The sequence below is a fragment of the Aphis gossypii genome, chromosome 3 (assembly GCF_020184175.1).
Source record: "Aphis gossypii isolate Hap1 chromosome 3, ASM2018417v2, whole genome shotgun sequence".
Lineage (NCBI taxonomy): Eukaryota > Metazoa > Arthropoda > Insecta > Hemiptera > Aphididae > Aphis > Aphis gossypii.
Genome location: NC_065532.1, coordinates 17,898,956 through 17,912,533, shown reverse-complemented (window position 1 = coordinate 17,912,533; position 13,578 = coordinate 17,898,956). Strand labels below are relative to the sequence as shown.

Below are 13,578 nucleotides of genomic sequence, written 5' to 3'. Positions count from 1 at the left end.
TAATAGTGTGACTGATATGTGTATACATAAAATAAAATACATTTAAAAGGTATTTGAAAATATTCTCAAACTGTTAAATATTATTGACTAGCTATAGTAAACACTAAACGGAGTTATATAGTTATAATATCTATTGTATTTCTTACAACTATACACAATATCGTGAATATTATGACATATTACCCTTTGTTTGAAAATGCATATTTTATTTATTTAACAATTTAAAAACGTATTCAATGTGATGTCTTATATAATATATCCATTAGTAGTTGACACGGTTATAAACGTTAAGATGTATGTATAGGTAAACCGCGGTAGATTTTTGTCATTTCTCGTCATATTATTATGAGCAATTTTTTATTCATCAGTCAATGTTTAAAAGCATTTTGAAACGTGTAAACACTGTAAACATAATAATGTTATGTAACATTATTTTTGACGTTTTCTGAAGTTCTATACCTTTATGTGTGATTGAATATGTATGCGGCCATCTAATGTACGAAAAGCGTATATTTTGCACAATAATCGATAACAATGAATTACGTTGAATTCTGGTAGATTATTTATGTATTAGATACATTGCAAAAAATATTTTATAGGAACCAAAATTCTTTTATTGTTTTTGGCACCTGTTAACTGATATTTTTTATTTAAGTTTGATACTTTTTCATACAACGTTGAAGACTTGTGTCTAAGCGTAAACAATTGCAATACGAGCATATTTATCATTAACCAATAATTATCATTTCAAAAGAACTATAATATATATCTATACAATTATACGTAAAGGATTATACCTGCTCATGGGTTATTTAATCAAAAACCACGGAACCATTGTAAAGGCTCACGTTTTATGGTGTGCTATTAAATAATTTTAATTTAAATTAAAAAATATATACATAAAAACTAATGAGTTGTCACTGTGTAGTAGTTATCACACACGTATGTGGTTAACCGGCTTTCAAACAGGTTGACACATAATAATTATTAGTATAAAATTATTAGCAGATAATGATAATGCCTATTTTACAATGGCGGTGACACGAGTGTTTTTTTTCAAATGCGCTAAATATCGAACAACGATGGGTGTCATCGAGCGTATAATTATCTGCCCGAATAATATCTAATCCATTACTGGTACCATTATGATTAATAATGTACAATAATAAAATAAAACGTCGCAATGCACAATACAACCATAATGCGAAATCGACCATAACAATAATTAATTATATGATAGCATTCAATAATGTTATATGATAGATTCAAGTCGTATTCGTATTATTATGTTAAAACACCCGAAAACTAAGCAACCGTTATAATATATTGTCCAGTTTTATGCGAACTCCATCGTCGAGCCATCCAGTCCGTCTATAGACGACGCAGGCCAATATAATAATTTTACAATATACTTAGGTAGTTTAACGTAAATTACACTCGGTAAACATAATATAATATTGTAATGCGTATTGTCATTATGTAAAGAATATTATGAAGTGCAAAAAATAATTCGTCCGCTCTCGTCGTATATCGGAGCAATTTGCGATAGATTACACGTTATTTTTTTATCCGAGATGTGACGAGGTTTATAATTTTCACATTTTGTAGGAAATGTTACAAAACTTCGGTGTTATACATGTTGATGGATGTGGTAAATCGGACGTTGTTCGATGGGTCTAATTCCGATTTTCGATATTTTATATAGTATTTATATGCCTTTCCAGAGTTCGGTTGTGTACATAAATCGGATAAATTAAAAATATTTAATGTGTCCGTAATTTTAATGCGTACAAATTACATACAAAAATAAAATAAATAAATAAATATAAGTTTCAATTTTCGAATTCTGTATCATGATTTACTCAGTGGTACCTACGTCCAATCATTTTTAATGAGAAAACTTGTTATATTGTAATTTTATAATACATTTCAATGAATTTCGAGAGTAAAACCTATAGCGCAACTAACTATTAGTCTTTAAGATTTTAGGAATTAAATTATTAATAAAGTTTACTTAATTTTTGTTGAAATAATAAAGCTGAAAAAAATTAATTTTAATCACTTAATGTCATTTTTATTTTCTAAAAGGAGGAAGTATCTTACGACTTTCAAAACTAAATTTAATTTTTCATGAAAATTGTGTTCTTTAATACACAAAAATAAATACATTTTGAAAAACTTAACTTTTAAGTTTTAATATCAGAAGAAGATAATATTATCAATTCTCTTGTTGCTGGCTGATTCTGTGTATTTTATTTTTTATATTACGATTCATGAATTACCGTTCAAATTTTAATTTTTTGTCTTGTTATAGTACTTTCAAGTAAAAGTTATTTTTGAGAAATTAAGTAAAGTCATTTGGAACTGTTTGGAACTACGAAAAACTGTTAAAAATCGACAAAATCTATTTACTACAAAACATAGAATAAACGCTATCAAATTCAAATAATTTTTCAAAATTGAAATTGGATTACTAGAAGTATCAAGTATGTTAAATTTTCGCCAGCTTATTAGTATTATTTATTATCACGTGTGTACAAAAATATTTTTAAGCGTGGTACGATGACTTGTGCATTCGCGTATGTGTGCCATAGATTATAGAACAGTCGTCCCGTCCGCCTACTGCAGTACTCTCACTAATAATCATTTAGGTACGAGTTTACGACTAACGCGGAGTTACGGGCGCCGACGACAAGATAAGAAATTGTTTAAATTTTTCCCGTAAATAATAGCGATTTAGAGCCGCCTTAACCTTGTCACTATAACAATATAAAGCTGTTACTGTCAGTCCTAAATCTGCAAAAATGAAAAAAATATATCACTTTAATTTAATAATTGATTTAACTTTCAATTTTGAAAAAAAAAAATTAATTATGATAAGTAAATTTTATTTGGCATGGAATATGGACTACAGACCCTTTACCTAGTCAATGTTTGAGTAAATTTTTCACATAATATTCTATTACGATTAGATGACAATCGACCATAAAAATTATCCACGCATAATAAGTAGTTATATTTAATATTTAATTTTATTTATGACTTGCTTTGATCGCGACAACGCTAAATTGCGTTAATTACCATATAGGTATTTTTAAAAATGCTGTAATACCGTTACTATTTTTATTAACGCAATCCTATTGTCGAGTGGTGTTTTTTAAAGGCGTTTTTCTCATTTTTCCAGGACATTGCAGATATCCGTAAAATACATCATTTGCAGAGTCGGATCGTCGTACAAAATTATTCGTACCCATATTATTATCGTTACGGACACGCGCAATGACCACCGCAGCACCGCTTTACCGGCCGTTGCAGGTGTGCGGCTACGCTTTGGGCGTGTTCCCGTACACGGTGTCGCCGTCTGCGCCGCACAGGTTCCGCCGGCACTGGTTCGGAGCGGCGCTGAAGGCCGTGCACTTGTTGCTGTTCTGGTCGGCCGCCGTGTCCGTCAACGCGATGCTGTTCTGGGCGCACCCGCCATCACCGGCCGGCGGCACCGATCAGCGGAACGGACTGGCGCTCGACAAAAAGCTGGCCACCACGTCGCCGGGGAAAGTTGACGAGCTGTACGTGTACATGATGTTCACCACGTCTGCAACGGCCGCCCTGTGCCAGCTGTACATGATGCTGCCGTCGGTCGTGGCTGTGGTCGGCGAGTGTCTGCTCCGGCCGCGCGTCCACCACGGCCACGTCTGGCCACCGTTTAAGGCTTTCACCATAGTTGCGTTCGTCGTCTCCGAGTTCGCCTTTTACTACGTGATGAGCGTTTACTGGTAAGGTCGGCTTATTGTATGGTTATTGATTTAATATAATACATAGTTTTATTAAGGCTAAACGATATTTTATATAGTACAATATTTTACCCATGATTTTTCGTGATTTACTATTTGTTTATTGAAATTATATATTTTTTCATTTCAATCGAAATACATAATATTATATAATAATAATAATAATAATAATAATACAATATAAATGTTTTTGAGAATTTATTTTTAAAAACGAATATGAAATCATATTTAGATAAGTATATTTAATTAAAATCTGTTATTATATTGTTTTATAATATTATGTTGTAGTACCTATACTCGTACATTGTAGGTATAGTTTGATATAGACTGACATAATCAGTTATATCCAATAAGTTATTCGGGCATAACAATTCAAGGGCACGAATCTAGAAATTGTAAATATACCTTCTTCCTACGCCTGATTGTTCATGAGTACTTTTTTTTGTTTCAAATTGTTTAAATATATATATTATATTAGTTAAAAAAAAAAAAAAATAGTGAAATCGATTGTTTGAAGTGTTTATCATTTAATTGTATTTTTTTCACATTTATAGATTAGGTACTGTAAAAAAAACCGGCATTAAAATTACCTATTGATGCTTAGGGTGACACGGGACATTTGGGGACATTATACTCAATGTAAGAGTTTACTGTATACTAAATTATTATGTATCATAATACATTGTATCTGATGTGATGGCGCATAAAAACTGTAAAATAAACGAAAAAACACCTACGTTTAAAAACTCTAAACACATTTCGTTCTAATGTTCCTCTCGAATTCTGCAGGTTCAATTTCCAGTTTTTCTTATGCCTGTTCTCGTTGCTGTCCAACATCGATTGCATGGTGGTCGAACAGTTTTTCTACATCACTTGCCTGACACTGTGCGTCCGGCTAAAACGGATCCACGAGGACGTACAGGACCTGGTGCACAAGGCCGAGCACCCGCGGTGGAGATGCTGGACGAGTCCCGCGGCCGGACATCCGGACCGCCTGGGCATACCAGCGTTCGGTGCTGCGGACATCCGGCATCTGAGGTTCGCCCACCTGGGGGTGACGGAGACGTTTTCGCGCGTCAACCGCGCGTTCCAACTGCCACTGCTGCTGAACATGATCGACAGCGTGTATCGCATCTTATTCTACACGTCCGAGGTAACGTACCATTTGATCCACATCATTTTGGACAAACGCACGACGATCACGTATGGAAAAACAGCCCTGTACTCGGCCTTTTTGGGAATAAGAGTCGTCCGGTTGTGGTACCTGCACTCATGCGAATATTACATCACGAAAATGGTGAGATCTGAGCACAACGCCAACACCATCATATTATTTAAAGCATGCGTAATACTGTACTTTATTAATTGGCTATAGATAAGTGTGTATATAGATTATAGGATTCAGTTCAATGTTTAAATACAAAAATATTTTTATTATTTATTTTTTTGCAATCTAAATGAGTCTTATATTAGAAGGACTTGCTACAAAAACCAGATGAATCTATTTTTTTCAAATATGTCCTTTGCGTATTTTATATGTACTGGGACATTTCTTTTTTTTTTTATGCAAGAATTGTATAAGTCAACTATTATAACTTATCTGATGTCTTGCGAAAATAATGATTAATAATTAATAAACAATAAGTATCTACTATATGTATATCATATTATTCCTGAACTTAGTTAATGTCAAATACCTATAGTTCTATTTATTTAAAAAATATTATGCTTTTTTTCGTGGAAAAAAAATATAATAATGGAGAAAATTTAGATAAAGCTATATATCTGACTAATCAAGTTACATTTTTATAAATGTATAGTATAGAACACAGACAACCCAATACACATGTTCATAAAAAGTCAAAATTGTAAGTTACTATAGCAAAAATTTCAAACCATAGAAGTGTTTTTTTATCATTCTAGAAATGCTTTAAATAGTAGACTTGTTTATTTTTTGTAGCAACATTTCATTATTTACTATAAAATCCTCAGGAAAAATCTTATACCTAATATACTATACACTAATACACCATACATCATTTGGTGTATGATACACCGTTTTAGAACACGAGTGAAACGAGGATCCATTTTTAATTTTTAACGAATTTATTTTTCTTAATTCTTTATTATTAACTTATTTGTAACGACTAACGGTGATTATCTACTATTTATAATCAATAATAGGTAATTTCTTTAATATTATCTTTTTGAACTTCATAAAAAATACGTGAAAAATATATGAGTATACGATACGACGCTTTTTTAACCATAAATAAAATTGAGACTAACCAGTTATTCTCAAATAATTTATCTTTATTTTTTTCATATTTTGCCATTATTTAAAAATTACTAATTGATAACAGCTAATATTCTAAAAACTCTCTTTAATTATTTATGATATTGATTAATAATATACAAAATACAAATATAATTAGATGATTATCTATATTTTATTCTAAGAAAAAATGTACTGAATTAAACCATAGTATTGATTAAATATACAATATACTTTGAAATCACCAGAGTTGAGAAATTATAGCACTTAACTAAGCATGCAATTATAATGACAAAACATAGTAGAAATTTTTTCATTACATAGTATTATCATTTTAAAACTATTGCCTACTTAATAAGTATTTATTACATACAGATTGTATAAAATGTATTGTGTATCAAAACCTAAATTAGAAATATTTTATTATAAACCCACACAATTTTCAAGCAAGTATGTAGGAATATTAAAAAATAAAACTAACCAATGTACGAGGAAAATTATGAAATTCGAAGATGCACGTATTGTCCCCAAATTTATAAAATATAAAATTTTTGGTAAAAAAAAAAAAAAATAAATTAAAACTCAAATATATCTTACGTAGCTTATTCTAATATTATTTGAGCTTTTTTTAAGATGTGAATATTACAAAAATTGAACCTTATTTATACGAGTAATTACGTATATAACAAAGTATAGTTTTTTAGCTCTTACTAAACTACTTACTAAGTTATCAATAATTAAATAAATATCAACTGTACCCCCTTTTTAACCATTCAATTGTTATATTTTGTATGAATGCATGTTTATTTAATAATGAAAATAAAATAATATTAATAGTTAACATTCTAAACCTATAATGAGTTGACATATTGAAGACATGTGTAATCTAATTATGTTAGAATTTCAGTTTTTAATTAATTTAATTTAATTTTGCATAGTACATTTATTCAATACTAAAGTTGACCATGATTAATAAATATAATTATTTTAAATATTATATAGATTATACCTATACGGATTTCATTGAGTTGGCTTACATTAACATTAAATCCAGTCACTAGCAGGAGATTAATGCCAGAGGTATTCACTTTTAAGCTTTTAAAGAAAAATAATTAAATAGTAATTTTTTAAGTTTAATAAGTTTACGTTACTACAAGTTATAACATTACATAAAAAGGTAATATTAAAAATTAACTACCAATATTTTAAAGATCATTAATTCTATACATCTTAACACGAATATTGAAATTTTAGAAATAAAATTTAAAAAAATAACATATTGATAACATTGAATAGTATAACAATAATATTGATGTAGAATGTAGATATGTGTATAATATAATTTATCGTTAACTTTGTAAAAAAAAAAAAGGAACCTAGAAAATCGGAGGAAAAATTACAAAAATGGATTCGTAAAAAAATATTAAATCATATAATTACTGTGCCAGCAGTAATAATACATATACATTAATAGTATAACTAAATGATAATAATAAATTATATTTTCTTCTATCAATATACACTTTTTTTTAAATTTTAATTCTTTTAGTTTTAATTTCAATACACATGTGATATGTCTTAATAAGTTCTATAATTATGTAAAAAACATTTTGATTTAAGTTTTTTGTTGATAATAGGAGTTCTTTAAAAATTTAAATTATTAGCATTAATAAAACTATAATTTAAAGATAAAAATATATAATTATGTCTGTATACGATTAATACCAACAAATATTTGATTTTACTTTTATATAAAATTAGGTAACTTAGTATTTCTATAATTACACACTAAGGAACAAATCGTAACTTACTTAGTCATAAATTTATTGCAGATCATTTTATTTCAAAATCAATTAGATGCAGTAACTTCAAAATTCCAAATATATGGAATGATAAATATTAATATAGCATTATTTTATGCAGTAAGTAATTAAATATTATACATTTTAATAAATTAATATAATATAATATTGATATTTAAGTTAAACGATTATATTAGTTTCAATATTTTAAAATAAATATAGAAAATGTTTTATGTGTATACTTTCACCATATTTATCTGTTTTTTTTCTTAGGAGTTTGGATTACTGATGGCATACATAATCTTTTTATTACAATTTTTCGGGTCTACTTTGCAACCATCACTAGTGTTCAATAATTTCACAGCAGTCCCAAGTATTATGAAAATCAAAAATAGTACCAACGTCGCATGAGTGTATAATAATTATCAGCTTGGTAGAAACTCAACTTTTCAAATGTAGCAGAATTTTTAATTTTCTTAAAAAAATATCATATTCATTTTATTGATTATTAATCATATTAAAATAAATTTTATTGTTATCTTGTCGACCATTTACAACAGACTACATGTCATTATAATATAATTTATAACGTTCGTGTGTCCACTTTTCTAACTTTGAGTTGGTCCAACTTAGGCATATTTAAAAATACCTATACTAATTTACTAATAATCATAACTATTAATTTTTAAGACAAAAATAGCTCGAAGGATAAAGATATTACCTATATTATGGTGTACTTATATTATTCCTAGATTAGATAATCTAAATATTATAATATAAAAAGTAGTATAACCAACTAGTTACCTATTCCACTTTGGAAGTTTTAAGAATTAACATAAAAATATTTAAAATAGAATTTAGTTTGGTAAGCATGAAATTGCTTATAAATATCGAGTAAAATATTCTATAAATATACTTTTAGTACCTATCTAAAAAACGAAAATTTTTAAAGTTCTATTAGTAAAAAAATTAAAAAAAAAAAATACAATAATTGTACAAGAAATTATAATCAAGAATTGGCCAATATTAACTGACGAATAATAATTATTACTATATACGGGACACCGTTAAAATATAGTGCGAAGTCTAGCGACATAACTTCAACGAAAACAATACAAAATGAACCACCAGAGAGCGGAATCTATTCCGTTGCTCGTCTTTTGTGTAAGTACAACATTAATTAATAACTGCTAGTTGTGTTATCAATCAGGAGTTCACAAAGAAATTAATTAATTGAGCTGGGATTTTTAGGGTTTCGTCGGTCATGTATTTATTTTGTACACCCATTATTTATAAAAAAAAAAGTTTAGCAATAATTAAGGCTGTGAATTAAAACAATTATAAATATAATTAAAAACCATGTATATTTAAAAATTATATTTCACAAACCTAGACTTCAACCTTCTAAACAATTATACTCAGACACTAAACTACTAACCATTAAAAAACTATACCATAAAAAAACTTTACTCTACCTCTTTAAAAATAATCTAGCTCAAACAGCCACACATAATCATAATACAAGATCTGAAAATCTAATATTTCCCAAAATAAACACATCTAAATACTATAACAGCTATCTCATTACGGGCTTGAGACTTTATGAAAGGCTCCTTCTTATTATAACAAATTCTGATAATTTTAAAAACTTTAAGTTTCTTGTAAAGAGATGGTTATTACACAATGAACAAGCTATATGATCGTATCTTATCTAAAATTGTAAAATTATTTATTTATTGTATTATACCTCGTTGTATACTATCCTACTTTGCTCATATAATATTTTTCTTTTTTTATAACTACTAGCGCCGTACTGTATTTATAATTATATTCTTCATTCTATTTTACTATTATATTCGTACATTTAATTAATTATTTTTTCTTTTAATCTCTTAGAGACTCACGCCCATCAAAACAAGGAACTTATCCTTAATGTTGGGCGTAGCAATTTAATCACAAATATGTACATTTCTTCTGTTTCAAACAATTATTGCTGAATAAATTATTTATTATTATTATTATTATTATTTAAAAATCTATCAAGTTTAAACTATTATTAGCTTAGTACGACGTACGTATTGAATTTGCTTAAAAATTATAAGCAAATAATAAAATAAATGAAAATAATTCAAAAAACGTTTATAAAGTTTTAATTAATAAAAATTATTAAAAATTTTAAAAAGTAATAAAAAAATGAAAAGTTGAACTAATACGAAATAATCCTTTAGGCCAATACCATTTTATCCTAAAAATACACTTTACGGGAATAACTATACTACCCAGCAGAATAAACAAATTTTTTTATTATTATTATTAATAGAAAGAAATATTCTATAATCTACATCAAACTCCATTTTTAATAAACAACTTACATAAAGTAAGTTCAGTTCATAGCTCGAGGCACCAGCCGTAGTGCTAATTGCTTAACACCTCCCAAAAGATAATGAAGATAGTGACAAACAGAGATAAACTTTTTTCAAAACGTCTAAAACTGAAAATCATTTGTCTTATCAAATTAATAGTTTATTGTTTAAATGAATAAAAGTACAATTTATTCATAGAATATGAAAAATAGTTTTAAATAACTAAACTATGTTATGTTTTACTTAAATAAACATTATTATATTAAAAAATTAATATTTATTTTTGAATTAAATACTCGGTAATTTATAAAAAAAAAAAAAAATAAACTGCAAAGAATAAATGTATTGAAATATATAAAGCAAATAGCTAGTTTTCGTCATAATCGATTTAACTAAACACGACATTTTTATACATTTTATTACTATAGGTATAACAATATATTTAATAAAAAAAATTCTACATTTAGATTAAGCAACTAATAATCTAAATGTCAATATTTTATATTTTATTTAAGATTATTAATTTAAATATTAATATATTAACTATACATTTTAGGATAATTATTTGAAACTGTAATTCATTATTTATTAGTACATATTTTTTTTATCAATTTTTATATTCTAATTCCACGAAATCATTGATTTTTATTTCCTATTGGCTACTATCTATTTAGTACGTACAAACTAAGATAAATCAAAATACTTTATATGTAGACTCAAGAGTACATACATATTGAGTTTTCATCATCTAAGTATTAAACTCAGGTACCGTATTTAAGAAACTATTTAAATTGCTTTTTTAAATATTGTTAAAGTATTGCTCTTTGATTTTTTTATTATAGAAAATGACAAGTGAGTTTTAACAATAGTTTTCTTAAACTATTTTTCTTATAATTTATATGTATAAAATAACATTTTAAATTATATTTTTTTATTTCACTGTGCAACTGTACAACTTCAATATAAATGCTAGAGGTATTGAATAGCCATTTAAGCGATTACAAAGTTTTTTTAGTCAAAAATGATTTTATATAATATGGTTCAAGGTAAACATATTATGTAGATAATATCGCAATCATTAGTATGGAATTTCAATTGCACACGAGAAAATAGGATTTGGCTGCATTATATATTTATATACCTATTTTTATTGGATCCCCCTTTTTTAAAAAGGTATAGGTTAATTGGGCCACTACCTACAATGTTACATTTATAGCAGGTACCTATACCTGGTTATTGGGCCTCTATTTTCAACGATTTTTATCCATTGGATTAGGTAATAAAGCCACTATTAAATTTTATATTTCAATAAAGTAATATCTAATTCAATACGTCACATATCAATTGCTGTACTTAAAAATAATTTTAATCAAATTAAAAAATACAAAAAAGGGGAGAAACAGATTTGAATTTGTAAAGTCTGTATTATATTATTTAAAAATATAATTGTATTTTTATGTATTATGAAAAAAATTTATAATAAATGTAATATACTCCTATATTTTTGTATTATACATTGGTGGCCTAATCTCCGGGTAGTAAAATGTATATAAATATTTTATACGAAACAGCCAACAGGTAGATAAAATGTGAAAACTCAATTCCCGACTTACACCTACGTATATAATATTATATATCGACGGAGGTTACAATAAATCTTAATAAACACAACTGTGTCGTCTTGAACGTTTTTATACAACATAATATAATAGAAATGATGGCATATATTATATAAAACATGTTTTCTCCGAAATGTAAGCATGGAGCTATTATTATGGGTTTCAAACCGCAGTTTTACAGAGCCAGGTAAATCATGTGTGTATGTGTGAGGGTAGGTGTGGTGGTGAACCCTCGACCCTCGTCATACGTATAGAGCAATAAAATACTTTTATTCTATAACATTCCATTCTCAAATACTAATGGGATAGCGGATACGTGTGGCCGTGTAGGGTAGCTAAAATATCTGAAAAGTGGTGTTGGCTTACAGCAGTTTGAATAGTTTATCAACACCACTTTTTTCATGATATATTTATTTATATTTTATATTTAAGTAATTTATTTCATTATTGGCTATGATGGTTGGTTGGAATTTATTATATTATTACTATTTAATTATTAAAATAATAAATATTTATACATTATATTGTGTATAACGTATTGCATTAATTGCAGACTACAATATATGCACTATATGTAGCAGATATATACGTACAGATATATATTATATGCGTCGTGGTGACAATATATTTAAATAATACGTGATATGCTATGACTAATTACATACTTATAAAATATAATACAAGAGAAACTATGATTATAGATACTAATTGGAAAGTACCACGCAAGGAAAAACTTCAATCGATGCATTAACTGCCCAAAATAATATAAGGGACAGGCCTTAGTGCCTTACTAGGATTTTTGACAGAATTTAAATGATGGTAAAAAGTTAAAATCCTACCACTTTAAAACAATCCATTCTATAAGCTAATTGTTAGTCAATAAATATACTTAATTATCATATACATTTATTAAAAGAGCCCTAACAAACGACTCATCATTATATTAGTAGCCGGCAAATAGTTGACGGTCATAGCTGGATCTAGTATATTTTTTACCCAGGCCAAAGTTTATTATAGTGCCCTCTCATAATTTAGCCCCTCTATTATCCCACTGTTATTTGGTATTTGGCACCCCCGACCAAGACTTCCGAGGTTAGTGTCAGTGCCCCGGTTCACTTCCCCCCTCCATAGATTTTGCTAGGTTGACGGGTATCCATGCAATTAATTTCTATATTAAATTGAAGCTACACATTATTTTTCGATTTATTGTATTTATGTTGAATTAACATATAACACATTTAATACATGTATAGTAATTTTAATTCGACTAAGTATTATTTTTATTTAATTACATTTTCCATTAATCTTGTACCACATTTGGTTACATTTGGTTCACAATAAAAATGTTTATTATTTAATAACATTTTATTTGTATTAATGGTTTAAAACCTTGTGTATGACTGTATTAGTTATGAGTAATGAACAAACGTGCTTAAAGGTTACATTGGTTACATCATTAGATAAAAATATTACCTAACGTATCATAATTTTGTGCTCAAACATGTCGTGCCATTGAAATATTTTCTGAAGCTATTTTCACATCGGGAAAGGATGTGGTAAAGCGGTACACGATCATGTCAAACACCATTGGTTAATCATTATTATCGGTTTTAGTATGAAATTTCATTTTTACAAAACCGAATAGGCTCTGGCTTCACGAAATATAATTAAATATGTCATATTATAATGTAGATATGGGATAGGTTTATGTTGTAATAAATGAACAGT

General features: G+C 27.6%; 1 protein-coding gene across 4 annotated transcripts; it reads left to right on the top strand.

Annotated features, from left to right (window-relative positions):
* The first annotated feature begins 3,188 nt into the window (after positions 1-3,188).
* LOC114124895 (uncharacterized) lies at positions 3,189-8,497 on the top strand. 4 transcript variants are annotated; one of them, XM_050203462.1, is made up of 5 exons: positions 3,189-3,773; positions 4,581-4,944; positions 7,069-7,146; positions 7,899-7,988; positions 8,142-8,497. In XM_050203462.1, exons 1-5 carry the CDS (start codon positions 3,280-3,282, stop codon positions 8,277-8,279), a joined length of 1,164 nt encoding a protein of 387 aa, XP_050059419.1. In that variant the 5' UTR covers positions 3,189-3,279; the 3' UTR covers positions 8,280-8,497. The 4 variants fall into 4 exon arrangements, with proteins under 4 accessions (XP_050059419.1, XP_027844141.2, XP_050059420.1 ...); XM_027988340.2 differs by having other exon boundaries at positions 4,581-5,088; XM_050203463.1 differs by lacking the exon at positions 7,069-7,146.
* Positions 8,498-13,578: the final 5,081 nt, after the last annotated feature.

Excerpts from the sequence above, each read along its gene's own strand:
- LOC114124895 (XM_027988340.2), top strand. The coding sequence starts at position 3,280 with ATGACCACCGCAGCACCGCTTTACCGGCCGTTGCAGGTGTGCGGCTAC. Across the intron at positions 5,089-7,068 it reads AATATTACATCACGAAAATG|ATTATACCTATACGGATTTC; the intron begins GTGAGATCTGAG and ends AATATTATATAG. Across the intron at positions 7,989-8,141 it reads ATATAGCATTATTTTATGCA|GAGTTTGGATTACTGATGGC; the intron begins GTAAGTAATTAA and ends TTTTTTTCTTAG.